The sequence below is a fragment of the Macaca nemestrina genome, chromosome 9 (genome assembly GCF_043159975.1).
Source record: "Macaca nemestrina isolate mMacNem1 chromosome 9, mMacNem.hap1, whole genome shotgun sequence".
Lineage (NCBI taxonomy): Eukaryota > Metazoa > Chordata > Mammalia > Primates > Cercopithecidae > Macaca > Macaca nemestrina.
In genome coordinates this window covers 85889776-85908142 of record NC_092133.1, presented here as the reverse complement: position 1 = coordinate 85908142, position 18367 = coordinate 85889776, and the positions used below count along the sequence as shown (strand labels likewise).

At 41.6% G+C, this 18367-nt stretch overlaps 2 protein-coding genes across 15 annotated transcripts in view; one reads left to right on the top strand and one right to left on the bottom strand.

Annotated features, from left to right (window-relative positions):
• Nucleotides 1-18367, bottom strand: part of LOC105486657 (WDFY family member 4) — a 295688-nt gene that overhangs the window by 56755 nt on the left and 220566 nt on the right. The gene's annotated exons all lie outside the window — the stretch shown is intronic.
• Nucleotides 11823-15882, top strand: LOC105486655 (leucine rich repeat containing 18). Its single transcript, XM_011749627.3, has 2 exons — nt 11823-12586; nt 15745-15882. Exons 1-2 carry the CDS (start codon nt 11823-11825, stop codon nt 15764-15766), a joined length of 786 nt encoding a protein of 261 aa, XP_011747929.1. The 3' UTR covers nt 15767-15882.

The following is an 18367-nucleotide window of genomic DNA, read 5'->3' as shown; positions in this document are numbered from 1 at the left end:
CCCCCAGGATGAGGCATTTGCTACTGCTGGAGCACAGGCAACAGAGGGAGGAGAGAGAGAGGTGGCACTGTGTATAGAAAGATTGTACACCAGCTTGCGTATCAGACACATCAAGGTTTGACTTTGACTGTACTCTTTGCTGCCTGTGTGACCTTGGGGAAGTCACTTAACTTCTCTGATCTCAATTCTCTTATTGTAAAAATAAGGTTGATATTTTGCATAGTTGCTCTGGAGATTAAACATACATGAAGGGCCCAGCAGCATGTTTGAGGCAATTACTTTGATATTTGATACCATGAGTGAATGATAGAGAGGGGCTCTTGACATTGGCAGTATTTCCAAAATTGATGTCAGAAGTCCCCCCAAACCGTGGAGTCCCTGTAAGATTCCAGCCCCTGCTTCTGCATCTCTCCTGCCATCATCCCTCCATCAGCTCTGCCCAGAGTGTGGTGGAGCTATTGCTGTGAGCTGCACTGTCATCTCTGTACCTCTAATCTGTCCCTTTCTAGCAATCTGTCCTTCTGCCCACAGGGAAGCAGGGCTCACATTGGGGCAGTTAGTGGAAAAAACAAAAACATTTTATGTTTATACCCCCAAGGAAGCTATATTCCTAAATCCAGGTAACACTGCAGAGCAAGTAGCATAGTACACAGTTTCTGGCCCAGAATGATCTTTGGACAAGGGGTAATTCTCCAAGCTATGCCCGAGTCAAAAGTTTGTGCTGATTTCAGAGGCCTGCCCAGAGATTCCCAACACACCCATTAGAGACACAAGGACCCAGAATAACAGTGCAGGTCTCCACTTCCCATGGATTTCATCTGTGAAGATACAGCTCCGCCTCTCTTTAGAGGGAGCATGATCATTCTGGGAAGGGGCAGAGGACACAGAGAGTGATCTGAAGCTACTCAGGAGGTCACAGTTACGTGAGCTGGCCTGTTACATGCCCAGTAAATATAAGGGTCGGGAGAGAGGACAAATGCAGTTACTTTTGAATGAGTGAGTTGTTGAGGGAAGTTTGTATCATTTCCTCTTAAGAGATGACCCACAAGCAAAAGATATTTCTCATCCACATGACATGAAACTTCCTATAAAGCTAGTCCCAAACACTGGCTGTGAAACGTCAGTGTCTTTGGGGGTTTCAGTTCCATGTGTCTATCCTGTATCTCAACGGGTCAGTTGAAAGAATGAAATTATTATTGTGAGATTGTGTTAGCAAGCTATTTAGGGATGTCAGATATATAGAAACAAAGTCAGTCTTACTTAAAATTGTAGTCAAAGATACGTGAGTGTGAAGCACCAGACAAATTCTAGTATCATAATGACAAGGGTCTTACAACTGGAAATGTTTGCAAATATTTGGATGACATTAATATATTGGTTGCCATTACTTTTTTAATTTAGATATCCATGGGGTGTCCCACCATGCTGTTTGATTCACAATGACTAGAGAGAAAAAATTAATTAGAAATTAAAGTCAAACCAACTGGTCCACTTTTTCCAAAGTATAAAAACCAATTGTACAAGAACAAAAAGACACAGTACATTTAGAAACCTCTTATATTTGAGCTGCCAAGCTGTTCATGTGGAATGAAATCTATTATCCATCAAACCACACATAAATACATCCATTCATCTGTCTATTCACCCATCTATCTGCTTATCCACTTACATCTTTCTCTCTATAACTATCGGCTTCCCTTGTGTGGCTTGATCCCACTCTGACATTTCAAGAATTCTATGAAATGGTAATAGGCCATCTAGCCAGTTTGAAACAGATGATCAAAAGATCATCTGTTTCTCCCTTCTTTTGCCAACTCTTACCCTGGGCAGGAAGTGGCTACATAGAGTTGGATAACACAAGGCACATCCCTGGTCTCTGGGGGCTCTGAGATGGGGCTTCTGGCACTGGGTCTGCTTCTAGTGGTACTGGCCAGCTTAGGGGGTCAGGATGGACCCTGAGCCACACAACACACTCCGCCTTCTATAACTGAGAGCAAGGGTCCCTGCCAGGGTCGGGTGGCCCCAGGGAGAAGAGCAGAGAGGGTGGAAGTTCACCATGCCCCATCTGGCCCCAGGGCTGCCTAGGGACCCAGACTCCCTGGGGAGGTGAAGTACATTATCCCAGCCAGCCCTCACTTCACCTTGAGGTGATTAATGGGCAGGCTTGGAGCCAAAGGGCCCTTTGGAGAGAGGCTCCTTAATGGAGGAGTTCTCTGTAGCCAGCTCCGCGCTGCTCATCACCATTCATCAGAGCTGGGAGGGCTTCTTCTCACAGTGTGGGTGGGCTGTGGGCAGCAGGCGCAGCTGGGCCCAACTGGCTGGATCTCCCGTTTGCTGGAAACACCCCTTCCTGTCCAGGATTCTTTCTAACCCATGCTCAGTGTGTTTGGACTCCCTGAGCTGAATTTTATCTTACATAGTAGAAGAAAACCAAAAGGCAGCCCAGGTTTTCAGTGTTTAGGGGATTCTGGTGGCCAGAATCAGGGAGGATCTAGATTTGAACTATTTCAACTTGAGGACCGGGCCTGTTTACTGTTTATCTGTGTTGCTCAGAGGCTTGATAAATGGTAGGCACTCAATATGCTCATACAGTGAGTGAACAAATGAATGAATGCTTGAGTAAGCACATGGACTTAGCTTAAATCAGTCCCAAAGGACTAATAACGACCACAGAGAAATGAAAATTTACTGATTGTTTAGGCCCATGGGATAGGGTTGCCAAATAAAATACAGAACTATGCAATTATTGGGACATACATATATATATACTAAAACTATTTGTTGTTTATCTGAAGCTCAAATTTTACTGGGGATTCTGCAATTTTATTTGCTAAATCTGGCAAATCTACCATGAGGAGAAGCCATTGATAAACATCAGATAAGTGCATAGACTTCCCTGATCTCAATTCATCTCTTTTTAATGAAGATTTCAACTCAAGCACAGCAGACAGTTTTTCTGACATGCCAGCTTGTGAACAGCTGTTCCCTGTGGAACACATCCCCCTGGTGCATACACCAGGGAGACATACACATTGGACCACAGTGGCGCCCAGATAGTACCTATTTGGATGCCTTTTCCGGGGCAGAACTGGGTTGTGTGGGGCCGTAACAAAATCACAGACTTCCAATGTAGGACGAGCCAGCAGGCACAGTGAGAGGAACAGAAGTAGAATATGGAGTCCCAACCATTTTGTAAAGTTTTTTTAAAAACAGTTTACTGTGTAGACACAGTAATATTGCCTCTTTGGGCACAGTTCTCTAAGCTTTAACAGATGTACAGATTCATGTAACCACCATCACTGTGGGGGTGCAGGCAGTGACACCAACCCAGAAAACTCACTTGTGCCTTTCCCTTCTAGTCAAGCCTTTTCCCAACCCCTAATCCCTGCAACCACAGATTTGTTCTGCACCTAAAGTTATGGCTTTTTCAGAAGGTCACATAAATGGAATCATTCCATTCATGTAGACTTTTGAGACTTTTTTCCTTAGGCAAAATACTTTAGGGTTCATCCAAGTGGTTGCATGTATCAGTAGACTTTGTGTTTAGTAGTATTCCATTACCACAGTCCTCGCTTACCTGCAGGTTATATGTTCTAAGACCCCCATTGAATACCTGAAACCACTATAGTATACTATGTTTTTCCTATAGGAAAACTATGATAAAGTTTAATTTAGGAGTTAGGCACCGTAAGAGATGAACAATGATAATTCATCATAAAATAGAACAATTTCAACAATATACTGTTCTCAACTTCACAGATAGAAGATTCATTCTTGCTGTAGATGTTAGCAACCTCAGCATATGATTTGTTTTTTTCCCCAAGTCAAGAACTTTCACTTTTTCACTTAAAGGAAGCACTTTAAGGCTTCTCTCTCTTTGGCATATCTGAGCTACCAGCATCACTACTCACTACTAGGACAGCTACTGAGTGATGAACAGGCAGCTAGCATTTACAGAGTGAATCCACTGGAAAAAGAGATGATTCAAGTCTGGGTGGGATGTAGCAGGATAGCCTGAGATTTCCTCATACTACTCAGAACAGTGAGCAATTCAAAATGTATGAATTTCTTATTTCTGGGGTTTTCCATTTAATATTTCCAATCTGGGGAACTAAAAATGTGGAAATGGAAACAGCACATAAGGGGGACTACTGTACAGTATTAGGAATCCACCCATTGAAGGATGTTTATTATTTTTCTGTTTGGGGCAATTATGAATAGAGCATCTATAAACACATGTGAACAGGTTTCAGTGTGAACATGGAATTTTAATTTTCTAGGGTAAATACTTAGTCAGGGAAATGCCAGATGATATAATAACTATATGGTTTTGTAAGAAATTTCCAAAGTGTTTTCCAAGAAGCTGTACCATTTTGCATTCCCATCAGCAAGGAATTAGAACTCTAGTTATAGTATCTCCTTGCCAAAACTTTGCACTATCAATTTTTGTGTTTGTACATTTCTATATTGAAATGTGTCTTTAAATCTTCTGGATGTTAAAAAAAATGTATTGCTTGCTTTCTTACTGTTAAGTTGAAAAGATCTTTATAGATTTTGGATACCAGATATCTGTGATATATATGATTTGCACTGTTTTCTTCCAGTCTGTAGCTTGTCTTTTCATGCTCAACATTTTTTTTCACAGAGCTCTTAATTTTGTTCAACTTGTTAATACCATCTTTTGTAAATTGTGCTTTTGCATTTACTCAAAGTCATGAAGATTTTCTCCTTCATTTTCTTTTCAAAGTTTTATAGTTTTACATTTTACATTCAAATCTATGATCCATTTTGAGTTAATGTGAGTTAATTAGGCCAAGGTTTAATTTTTTGCATATAAATAATCAATTTCAACACCATTTGTTGAGGAGTTCATTGTTTCTCCATGGAACATCCTTTGACCTTTTGTCAAAAATCAATTGACCATTTGGCCATGTTTGTGTAGATCTATTTCTGGACTCTATTTTTTGTTCCATTGACCTATCTACCTGTCCCATCACCAATAATACCACATGATGTAACTATATGGTAAATTTTAAAATTGGGACGCATAATCCTCCAACTCTATTATTCTTTTTCAAAATTATTTTCCATTTCTAGTTTCTTTTCCTTTCATATAAATTTTAAAATCTATTCATCCATATATGTAAATAATCCTGCTGTAATTTTGATTAGACCAATTTGGGGAGAGTTGACATTAAGTCATCCAATTCATGAGCATGGTATGTTTCTCCATTTATTTAGATCTTCTTTGCTTTCTTACATCAGCATTTTATAATTTTCATTATAAAAATCCTGCAAATTTTGGTTACTTATGTGAAATATAGAAGTATTTTATTGTTTGGAGCATTATTATTTTTCATAATTCAGTTTCCAATCGTTAATAGCTTGTATATGGAAATGCAATGGGGGTTTTGTGTGCTAACCTTGTATCCTATGACCTTGCTAAACTCATTTATTAGTTCCAAGACTGTTTTTTAAATTCTGTGGGATTCTCTATGTGGACAATCATGACATCTGTGCATAAGAACAGTTTTATTTCATTCTTTTCTGTCTGTATGCCTTTATTTTTTGCATTCTTACACTGGTTAGAATTTCCAAAGTAATATTGAACAGACATAGTGAGAGTGTGCTGTCTTGTCTTATCCCCAAACTTCAGACGAGAACCTTCAGTCCTTCACCAAGTATGATATTAGCTCTAGCTTTTTTGTGGATGTCCTTTAGCCAGATAAGGAAGGGCCTTTTTGTTACCAGTTTGCTGAGAGTTTTTCATCACTAGAAGATGTTAAATTTGTCAAATGTTTTTTCTGCATCAATTGATAAGATCTTTTTTTTCTTTTTAGTCTGTTAATATGGTATGTTACATTACCTGACTCCCAAGTATTGAGTAATTTTGGGTTGTCATTTATATTCTTTTTACATGTTACTGAATTCAATTTGCTAATACTATGTTGAGGATTTTTGTAACTATGTTCATGAAGAATATTGATCTGAAGATCTCTTTCTTATATTGTTTTTGTGTGATTTTAGCATCACGGTAATGCTGACATCAGAAGTTGAGATAAGTTGAGAATTGCTCTCTACTCTATTTTTTTTTTTAAAGAAATCATATCAAATTGCTAGTATGTCTTTGCAATTGATTGAATGTTTGTGTCCCCCGAAAATCTGTATTGAAACTGTAATCTCCAGTGTGATGGTATCAGAAAGTGAGGCATTTAGATCATGAGGAAATTAGATCATGAGGGTGGAGACTTCATAAATGGATTTATGCCCTTACCAAAAGGGACCCCAGATAATTGTTTTGCTCTCTTTCTACCATGTGAGGACACAGCAAGAAAACATCTATGAACCAGGTAACATGCTCTCACCAGATGGCAAATCTGTCAAAGACTTGATTTGGACTTCCCAGCCTGTGGAACAGTGAGATATAAATTTATGTTGCTTACAAGCCAAATAGTCTATGGTACTTTGTTTTAGTATCCTGAGTGGACCAAGACAGTCTTCTTTAAATGTTTGATAGAATTTAACGATAAGACCACTGGGCTTCGGGTTTTCTTTTTTGAAAGGTTTTCAACCATGAATTCCATTTCTTCAATAAATGGAGGTCTATTTGGGTTTTCATTCCTTCACAAATATTTAGTAATTTTTAGTTGATCTTATCCAAGTTCCTTTTTTTTTAAATTTTTTTTTAGAGTTGTTTGTACTGTTCTCTTACTATCCCTTTAATGCCTGTGGGATTTAGTAAATCCTCCCTTTAACTTCTGATATTTGTAATTTGGCTTCTCTTTCCTTTTTTAAAAAATTGTCAGTCTGGCTGTCTGTTTCATTAATCTTTTCAAAGAACCGCCTTATACTTTTTTGTACAATTTCAACTCTTTAAATTTGTTAAGACTTTTTTCATGACCCAAAATATAGTCTGTATTAGTGGATATTCCATATGTACTTGAAAAGAGTTTGTATTCTGCATTTGCTGGGTAGAGTGCTTTATACATGTCAGATTCAGTTGGTTGGTGGTAATGGTGAGTTATTCTATACTAGCAATTCTCATATCCAGGCAATTTTGCTCCTCAGTGGACATTTGGCAATGTCAATAGACATTATTGATTGTTACAACTAGTGGGCAGCTACTGGCAACCAGTGGGTAGAATCTTCTGGCCTTACTCTGCTAAACATTCTACAGTGCACAAGACAGGTCTTCCCCCAAGCCCCGTCGCCATCCCACTCCTGCTGACAACAAATAATTATCTGGTCTAAAATGTCAATAGAGCCAAGGTTGAGAAAACCTTTTCCTTGCTGATTTTCTCTCTACCTGTTCTATTGACTGCTGAGAGACGAGTATTGATGTCTCCAATTCTAATGGTAAATTTATCCATTCTTCCTTTCAATTTTATGTCTTTGCTTCATTTAAATTGAAGCTCTGCTATTAGGTACATACACATTTAGGATTTTTTGTCTTATTGGTTAAATGCTCATTTTATTAATAAGTAATGGTCTTACTTCAGGTAAATTTTCTTATTCTGAAATATGCTTTATCTGACATTAATAAAGTCACTACATCCTTCCTTTAGTGTTTGCATGGTATGTCTTTTTACATTCTTTTAGTTCAACTCACTGTTGCTTATTTAAAGTATATTTTCTTTATAGACAACATACAATTGGGTCTTTCTATTTTGTAATCTATCCTGATAATTGTGTCTTTTAATTGGTGCATGTAGGTCACTTTCATTTAATGTAAGTATTGCTTTGTTTGGATTTCAGTCTATCATTTTAATAGTTGTTTTCTGTTTGCCCCTCTGTTCCCTTTTCCTGCCTTCTTTTGTATTATTTGAATTTTTAAACTCGGTTTTATTCGCATTTATATATTTAGTTTTTTACTATTTACTATATCTTTTTATATATTGCCTTAGTGATTGCTCTGAGGATTAAAATACACATATTTAACTTTACAGCCTACTTAGAATTAATCTTTCACCACTTCAAAAGCAGTGTGAAACCCTTACCACCATATAGGTCTCGCTAACTTCCCCATTATGTAGTAGTTGTCTTATGTATGACATCTACATACTTTGACAACTGCATCACACAGTGTTACTTTTCTTTCAATCACATACATACTTTAGGGGTATTTAGAAGAGAAAAATCCTCCACATTTACTCAGATATTTAGCATTTTCACTGCACTTCCTTTATCCTAAAAGTTCTGAGTTCCTCTCTAGCACAGTTTCCCTTTCACCTGAAGAACTTCCTTGGGCATTTCTTTTACAGCAGCTTAGTTAGTGGCAAAAACTTTTATTTTTCACTCATCTGATAATGTCTTTATTTTGCCTTCATTTATAAAGCATACTGTCACAGTCTGGGTTGACAGTTCTTTTCTTTCAGCACTTTAAAAAAGATGTTTCCAGCACCTCTGGCCCCTGTGGTTTCTGATGAGAAACCTGCAGTCATTTCTATTGCTGTTCCCCTGTGGGTGATGTGTCATTGTTCTCTGACAGCGTTCATGTTTTTTCTTTAATTTGGAGCAGGTTGATTATGTGTCTGAGTGTGAATTTCTTTATCTTGTTTGGAGTTTGCTGAGCTTCCTTCCTGTGTTTGTAATTTCTATGTTTTTCATCACTGTTGGAAATTTTCAGCCATTTTTCCTTCATATGTTTTTCTGTACCACAACCGTTTTTCCACTCTTTCTGAGATACAGGTGTAAGTATCGGTATCAGCAGACATAGAGGCATGCGTCACTTCCTGATGTGAATACCTTCTGAGAAATGCATCCTTGGGTGATTTCATCATTGTGTGAACATCAAAGGGTGCAAATCTAGATGGTATAGCCTACTATAGACCTAGGTAGACTACTATAGACTACTAGACCTAGGTGGTCTAGTCTATTGCTTCCAGGCTACAAACCTGTACAGCATGTTACTGTACTAAACACTATAGGCAATTGTAACACAACGGTAAGTATTTATGTATCTAAACCTGGAAGAGGTAAAGTAAAATTATAGTATCATCATCTTACGGGACAATTGTCATATATGCAATCTGTCATTGACCAAAACATCATTATGCAGCACATGGCTATATACACACATGCACATACACACATACACACACACACACACTTTTAAAGCAGGACTTTTTACTTTTAAAAAGCACCCAGGTCTACAGTAGGCTATTCCCTTTAGGTTTGTGTAAACGTACTCTTTGATCACTCAATGAAGAAATCACCTCTGCCTTTAAACAGAGGCAGCTCAGGGCAAGTCCAGAGTTGCTATACAACTTTCGGAATCACTTTTCCTGATTCTTCCCCGTTGCAATCTGTCTGAACTCTGTGGCTCTCAGGAGCATCTCTTCTCCCCCCACTTCTTGGTCTTCTGGCTGGATTTTGTTTTCTAAATCTGTTGCACACTTCTTGCAACTGTTTCTGCCTCTAGGGCCAAGTGGCAGTAGCGTAGAGAAAACAAAGCAAGCTCCCCAGCTCTGAGGACCACAGTTTAGTCAAAGACAATGCTTCTCTTCTTCCAACTTCTAGGTGCCTGCCTGGATGACTCCAGGGACACAGGGTGGCCTGGGATGAGACAGGAGAGAAGCAAGCAAGCAAACAAACAAAAAACAGACCACAAAACAGATTTCCCTTACTGTTTCTGACCCTTAAAAATCTATTTCCTGTTCCTTGGACCAGAAAGAGAGGTTCTTGTTGGAAATCAGAAATCTTCCTGTCCTTATCTGGTGCAAAGTTTTATGTTCTGGGCTGCCCTTGAGTCCAAAACAAGAGAAATGGTTGAGGGGAGAAAAGGGAGTTCAGGAAACTTGCGGCCAGATTGGTCTTCCCTTTGAGTTGTGGATTTCTTCTCCAATCTGCCTGATATCACTTATCTCAGAGTCCCCAGAGTGTCTCTGTGCATTGTCCCCTAGGCTTTACTTGCTTTCAGGAGTCTGGTGGGACCAAGTGAGCATACCCAATCTTAACTGGACTTGGATTCCACTTTGTTTTTTAAGCTGCTTTATCCCATCTGGTTTCTCAGAGCTGAATGATATAGACAGTTCCATATTGGTGAACATGGTGCTGGCTCTGGAAACCAGCCAATTATGCCCGAAAATAGGGAGTCCACCATTTTTAGAAACTAGGGTGAGCTTACAAGGCCTGTGTAAATGAACATCAATGCTGCCAAGAGCTAAGAACTGTCATTGGTTTACTGTGGAGACCACCATCTATTCCAAGGGGCTGTGATCCATCAGGACTTTCACAGGGTAGGATCCTCTGACCCTTCAGCTGTGAGTGGTGACAGTGGGATTTACAGTAGGTGTGAGACAGGCTTGCACACATTTCCCTTTGACACTGGGTGACGAAAACATATAACTATATCCCCACGCAGCCTGATTGCTCAATATTCATGTGCTATATCAACTTGGGTTCTAATAAAAGGTATAGGTGATGAAGTACAGAGACTGTAGAGCACCTCTCCCTGCCCATCTCTGCAGGGAACAGAGGCAATGCAAGTTTGTGTCTCCCAAGGGCATACTTCTGCCTGGTTTGGAAATCTTGGTCCAAAAGAAAAAGAAAAATCAGCAAGCAGGAGGCACTGAGTTGTTAAAAAGAAAAGGGGGTCCCAGAACCAAACAGAACAAGAGTTGCACCCTCTTCCTGGCTGCAGACCTTCCTCACTTCTGAGCCTTGGTCTCGCTACAATAGGGGTAATGCTGTGGATCTTGTTGTTGAGGATTAGAAACAATATGTGTAGCAATTTTTAATAACTAACATTAATCAAGCTATTACTATGCACCAGGCACTGTTATAAGTGCTTTATAGTAGATAATTTACGCTCCCTCAGAGCTCTGTAAGGGCGTCTGTTTTCACAAATAAGAAAACACAAGCACAGAGAATTTAAGAAGATTGTGAGTAGAGTTGAGTTGGACTTCTAAGTCAAGCATGCAGAAGACAGAATCCCCATCATATCATATTGACATTCTGCTTCCCCGCACTATGGCAGTCACGGCCATTTATCAAGTTTCTGTGCAGAGGAGTTGAAGTCCAGTGTGAAGGATGTGAGAGGAGGAGAGAAGGGGCAGGAGATGGAAAAGGCAGCATTCTCCATGAGCTTTGCCAGCACCCTTCATTCCCCTGTGTGCTCATGATGGGGAGCTGTGGTGCTGCTGGGCCCAGCAATAGCACACCCTGATACCCCTGGGCTGAGCAACAGGCTTTTCCGCATGGCTACTGTTGCACTGTAGCCAAGGCCTCACTAGTTCCTCTGGGTCCATGAGGAGAAGAGGGATGGGAGCAGTCGGTCTTAGTACCCACCTTATTCTCTAAGATCCAGGCTTATGTTGGCTTGAAAACTCAGTCCCTCCCCAAGAGCCTGTATGATAACTTAAGGAAATCCTAGCTTTAAGCAGGGGTCTAGGAAGGGACAGATATCCAAGAACACACACACACACATGGCCCTGGGTGGCGGGTACGTGACAGTCTGGGACAGTGGAGAGGATTTATAAGTCAGGGCATGGCACAGCTAGAGGGACATTTAGTGTCCTTCAGCCTGACTCTACACCTCCTATTTTAACATCCAAGAAAATCAAAGTCTGAAGAAGGCACACAGTTTGCTGACAATCTATGGCTGGGCTGGGTCCACTTTGCCCTGACTTCTCTCTGCAATCCTCTTTCTTGCTTTTTAAACCACTGAGAGCAAAGCATCATGACGTGGGGGAGCCCAGTGCCCTCTGGTATCTCCTAACCAGATGTTTTCTTATCTTTCAGCAGTTTTTCATGATTTTTCCTCACACTGGTCACTATCCAATCAGAACAACCAACTTCTAACACTCCCTTAGTAAAAGAACATGGCTAAGGGTGAGAAAGGCCCCAAGGGCAAGAAGATCACCCTCAAGGTGGCCAAGAATTGCATCAAAATCACTTTTGATGGGAAAAAGCGCCTTGACTTGAGCAAGATGGGAATTACCACTTTCCCCAAGTGTATTCTGCGCCTCAACGACGTGGACGAGCTGGACCTTAGCCGGAATCTGATCAGGAAGATCCCTGACTCCATCTCCAAGTTCCAGAACCTCCGGTGGCTGGACCTGCACAGCAACTACATAGACAAGCTGCCTGAGTCCATTGGCCAGATGACCAGCCTGCTCTACCTCAACGTCAGCAACAACCGGCTGACCAGCAACGGGCTGCCCGTGGAGCTGAAGCAACTAAAGAACATCCGCACTGTGAACCTAGGCTTGAACCACCTGGACAGTGTGCCCACCACGCTGGGGGCCCTGAAGGAGCTCCATGAGGTAGGGCTCCATGACAACCTACTGAACAACATCCCCGTGAGCATCTCTAAGCTCCCCAAGCTGAAAAAGCTCAACATAAAGCGGAACCCCTTTCCAAAGCCAGACGAGTCGGAAACGTTCATAGACTCCATCAGGAGGCTGGAGAACTTGTATGTGGTGGAGGAGAAGGATCTGTGTGCGGCTTGCCTGAGAAAATGCCAAAACGCCCGGGACAAGCTGAATAGAATCAAGAACATGGCCATGACGACACCGAGAAAGACCATCTTTCCCAATCTGATCTCACCCAATTCTATGGCCAAGGACTCCTGGGAAGACTGGAGGTGACTTGGACCCTGACCCTGAGGCAGAAGGGAAAGAGAGAGGGAGGGAAGAGGGCAGTGGGCTGCATCCACAGGAAACCAAGGGCTCTCCTGTGGCTGCAGCAGCTCTTTCAGCCAAGCCCATAAAACTCCTTTCTTTACTTCCTCAGCGCGTGATTGTATTGATTGAAGGGCTTTTGGTTCCTTGCCATTCCACACATTTCTCCCTCCTCTGCACACACACTCACAAATACAGGCACAGTGAGTCAGGAAGGGGCTGTCCATGTCCATCCTACTCTTACCCCCAGATCTCTCTTGTTTACCGCTGTGGCCTAGGCAGTTAATGCCCCCACACACTCACTATCGCTGGCATTTCAGAACCCACCACCAGCTCCCAAATGTGAAGTTTATTCAGTGGAAATGTTTTGGGTCTGGGCTTCAAAGGCAAGGAATCTCAGAGCATGAGTTTGTAAGAAAGTAGATGAGCACTTCGTGTTGGGTAGGGGACAGAGGTGGGCCACAGAAATGGGCAGGTTTTATTATTAAGGCATCAATAGGCAGATAGCTTCCTGGGCCCAAAGCAATGTTTTCTCTCTGAACTGAGCTTGCACAACTTGCTCTAGGAGCTTTCTTGGCTAAATCTGCAGACCTCTGGCTGTGAATGAATGAAGTTGTACTACCATCCTATTACATTCAGTGTTCTTTCAGACCCTCATGGGAGGAAGGAAAGAATGGTGGCAAGTATGGATTGGTGCATTCAATAAATCAACACCTTACTCGGCACTGTGCTAGGTGCAGGGGCCGTGTCCCTTTGGAGAAAGCTTGGCTTGCCTGGTGCAAGCTGGTGGAGAGAGTAACTGAAATGAGATGGGGCAGAGCACCATTGTCTGAGGCATTCAGGAGATCCCGGTCGTGGATGTGCAGGGCTGGCTTGGCAGAGAGGAAAGGCAAAGATTCTGAGGTTGGACAGATCTAGGTCCATGGCAACTCTGCTTCTGACTTGGCATCCCCTTGGGCACCTAACATAGCTTTGGTTCCCTCACTCGTGAAATGGAAATAATGCTATACCTAACTCCAAGGGTTCTGTGCCTCTAAAACAGGCAGCACATGGAGAACATACTCAGCAGAAGCCAGTTCTCTTCTAGAACCATAACTTGGTTCATTGCAAAGCTGAAATACTACTTTGAACAGTGGTGCCAGTTGTGCTATATCTTTTGGTAGAAAATGACAGCAACCAAGTCAGTCCTCACAATAGCTGAGAACCTTCTCTGGCCTCACTGTGTACCACACTCTCACACCTTCATGTGCATAAAAGAAATGAATCAAGAATGATACCTTGAGGGAGGCTTTTCTCCCCCAGGACTTTCCTATGTTGGTGGCAAGTTTGCTGACTGGATGATGAGAAGCACCAAGAGGCATCCATCAGTGAAGTGGTATTAACTTCTTTCCTCCTCACATTGTCAACCACAGCACACGGCACACTTCATTTCTTCACACCTTGCTGCTTATTTCCTCTTGTATTGCTTAGCTACGACAACCCTATCATGTTTCTAAAACCTTGGGAGAGCTAGATTCAAAATTTTCATTTTAGTTTTTCCCTTTATTAAATGTTTTTCATTGTAGAAGTAACAGAACCACAACATACTACTAAATATAGTAGCTTAAAGCATCCATCATTCCACAGTATAAGTCAGCTGCAATGCTGGCAGAGTTCCTTACTAGTTATTTTTCTGTATATATTTTTATACATAGTTAAAATTATAGCATTCCTGTCATTTCTGTCCTGCTTTGAAACCCATGCTGTCACCTGGTATTAATAACCACACTTTAAAACGTCTGCAAGATAGTTATTCTTGTAGATATACATAACTATAAGTTACTGTTGTACCTTTATTTTCAGGTTTCACTGATGGGAATAGTCTTGTGATGAGAGCCTATATAACTAAAACATTTTAAAATATTTTTAATTATTTCCTTGGCATAGCCTCATTATTGGAAATATTGTGTTAAAGGGTGTGTTTTAACAATAATGTTGATACCTGCCATCAAGTAGCTCATAAAAGGTTTACACACATTTATATGCCTACCAGTAATGTAGTAGAGAACCCATTTCACGCCATCCTTGTCCGCACTGAGCTCTGTCCTTCACATTTTTCTCTTCACCTAATGTCCGAAATGACTCATGAGAACCCCTTCTGAAGCTGAGGGGAGCAACCGTGTCTGAGACATGTGTGATGAGACACCATGCTGTAGGTATAGGAGCCACCACTAGCCTGCCAGGTCTTGGACATGTCCACAAGGGAGGCAATCTGCTATTTCAGTCACTTCATCTCTGACCCAAAAGGTATAGAGTCCATGCAGAGACGTATGATCGAGACAGAGTGCTGGATAGCTACATGAAGACTTTCCATTTCAGTTTCTCCCCCTTCAGACACTTTTTCTTTAGAATTAATTTTCCCTCCTTAGGTATTCAAAAGGTTCAGCAAAGGAGAGAAGTTAAGAGAAACATCAAGGTTACAGATCCCACCTGGTGCCTTAGGGTTTGCCCGTCCACATCCTCCTTTCCCCACTGCAGCACTCTCCTTGCCATGCTTGGTCCTCAACACCCTTACTTGCTGCCAACTGCTTGGCTGGCCTGACACTCACTCCAGCCTTGCTCTGGGGCTTTTATCATGCTTTCCCTCTTATCACACATCTCAGGAAGGAGTTTCAGGTGCCTTTAACTTTACCAGGATTGAGACATACCCAGGCAGTGGGCTGGGTTTGCCTCAATGTGTTCAAGTCAGATACCTCTTTAGCCAAGAAATGCTGGCAGCAGGACAAAGCAGACTGGAGATAGAGACCAGTTAGGAGGCATCTTCTGCATCCTATTTCTTTTTCTGCCAAGGAAAAGGTTTGATGTTGGTGTTCCTTCATGCTCTAAAATACCTCAGTCACCTTTACTTCTTATAAATTGAATTAAGCATAAAGATACTTCATAGGAAAGCCTTGGGGGTTCTCTTTCCTCGAATGCAAAAAAAAACAAAAAAACAAAAAAAAACAAAAACAAACAAAAAAACACCCTATTCACACTAACCTGACCATCCTGACCTTGGTGAGCTGGTGTGACCTCTGCCTTTGCTGTGTTTGCCTCTGTGGTCTGGAGCAATTGCCTCACCCTCTTTTGTCTCCATCCCCAGAATACGCTCAACATCTTCCTAAAGTAGCTGTGGCAAAAACTTGAAGACTACTCAGCTAACAGAATAAACGACTCTGAAGAGAAGAAGCCCCCAGTTAGGAGAAGACAAGAGTGGCAAGTGAGATGTTCTGGAAACCAGGCTCGCCGGAGCTAGCCAAGTATCCGACTTGCTTCTCAAATTCACTTCACCTCCCTTAGCTTTAGCTCACCTGCATGTGAAAATGACTTTGGGAAATATTTGATGTGGTTTTAAAAATGTATATAGAGGAAAAAATTTAAGAAAATTACAGATTATATATTATAGACAACTAAATATTTAAGACTTTAAGACTTAAAAGGCTTACTGCCTCTACATTTCACTCAGACTAGTACATCTCGATGCCAGTAGACTGTGATGTTTGTGTAGGTATGACATACTGACATGGTTTGCACATTTGTCCCCTCCAAACCTCATGTTGAGATTTGATCCCCAGTGTTGCAGGTGCAGCCTAATGGAAGGTCATGGGGGTGGATCCCTCATGAATGGCCTGGTGCCATCCTCTTGGTAATGAGTGAGTTCTCACTGTATTAGATCCTGTTGAAAATTGTTAAAAAGAGCTTGGCACATCCCTCTTCTCTCTCTCTCTCTTCCTCTCACCAAGTGATGCCTGCTCCCCTTCTCCTTCCACCATACCTATACCCTAAAGCCCTCACCAGGAGGCGCTGGCACCTGTACAGCTTGCAAGAACCATGACCCAAATAAATTTCTTTTCTTTATAAATAGCCTTAAATATTCCTTTATAGCAATGCTAAGACACCTCAAGCAACTCCAATTTATACAAAAAGTTATATAGAAAAATATTCTAAAAAATACTATAGATAAGGTAGAATTTTAACAAATCTTTTAGTGGTGCATAGGTAGGCAGGAAAAAGAAAACAGAGAAATGAACAGGAAAAAACAACAAATAAAAATAAAATGGCAGACTTGTATTCTAACATTTTGATAATTACAATAAATGTAAATGATCTGCTTTATTTATAATGACCACAAAATAGAAACAACCAAATGTTGCTCAATGCACAAATTGTTAAACAAACTCTGGTATATTTCTCTCATGCAATACTACTCAGCAATAAAGAGGAACAGACCATTGATACATGCAACAACTTGAATGTATCTCAATGGCACTATTTTCAGCTAAAACAAAAATGCCCATCTCCAAAAGTCACATACTCTATGATTCCATGTATAGAACAGTCTCTAAATGAAAAAATAATAGATATGAAAAACAGATTGATGATTCCAGGATTTAAGGATGGTGGGGGAAGACAGGGAGGGGGGCATAACTATAAAGTGGTCGCACAGAGATATCTTTGTGGTGATAAAATAACTGTGTATGTCGGCCGGGCGCGGTGGCTCAAGTCTGTAATCCCAGCACTTTGGGAGGCCGAGACGGGCGGATCACAAGGTCAAGAGATCGAGACCATCCTGGCTAACACGGTGAAACCCTGTCTCTACTAAAAAATACAAAAACTAGCCGGGCGAGGTGGCGGGCGCCTGTAGTCCCAGCTACTTGGGAGGCTGAGGCAGGAGAATGGCGTGAACCCAGGAGGTGGAGCTTGCAGTGAGCTGAGATCCGGCCACTGCACTCCAGCCTGGGTGACAGAGCGAGACTCCGTCTCAAAAAAAAAGAAAAAAAAAAAAAAAAAAAAACAACTGTGTATGTCGATTGTGCAGGTGGTTACCCAAATCTATATATGATACAATGACAAAGAACTATGCATACACATGTACCAGTGTCAATGTCCTGGTTCTGAAATTGTGCTATAGTTATATAAAATGTAACCATGGTGGGGGGGATATTAAGTGAAAGGTGCACAGAGTCTCTCTGTACTATTTTTGAAGCTGTGAATCAATATTTTGAAATAAAAACAAAAAACAAAAATCTTACAGCCTAGATGCAACAATCAATAGATCCTTATACGTCTGCCCAGTGCTGATTTGTGAGGCATTATGGCAAGCTTAAAGTGAGAATCTAAAACACCGAGTCAGCCTAGAGATGCAACTGAGGCACACAGTAAGGCAATTCAGGCACCTTAACCTCGGCTCAGCCAGCTAATCTAAAATTACCCACTGTTGATCTTACTCTTGCAGATTCCTGAAAAAGTTGCTAAAATAAATAGAAACTGCATGAATTCTCTATGCCCCAGGTTTTCTGGAGGTAGCTGGGCACAGGTGGCAACTAGGATGGGAGAAACCTTGAACCAGTGGGTTGCTCATCGCTATTCCTGGGCACACCTGTTCACCACCCCTGGTGGTGTGGGAGTATAAGGTTGTGGAAGCAATGTGGCTGGGTAGAGTTGGAAGGGAAAAGGGCAGGCTTGCTGCAGTGACTGGGGCTTGCATCAGGCTTTTGCCCTGGGAGGGATCTGAGGTTATGGCTAAGGATACAGCAGAGACGAGGCATGAACTGAGTGCAGCCAGACAAAGATGAACATGGAATGCGGTCAGGGACAATGTCTGAGCATGACCTAGGCAGAATGGCCAGGGCTCGGATGCTCATGGCCCACGAAGCCAACCGTGTGAACAAGCTCCTAGACGCTGCAGCACTGGCTGTCACTCTCATTTTGAGTCTGCAGCCAGG

Bases quoted from the DNA above. Each gene is read 5' to 3' on its own strand.
- LOC105486655 (XM_011749627.3), top strand. From the start codon at position 11,823: ATGGCTAAGGGTGAGAAAGGCCCCAAGGGCAAGAAGATCACCCTCAAG. The intron at 12,587-15,744 runs GTGACTTGGACC...CTCCATCCCCAG, and splicing joins GACTCCTGGGAAGACTGGAG to AATACGCTCAACATCTTCCT.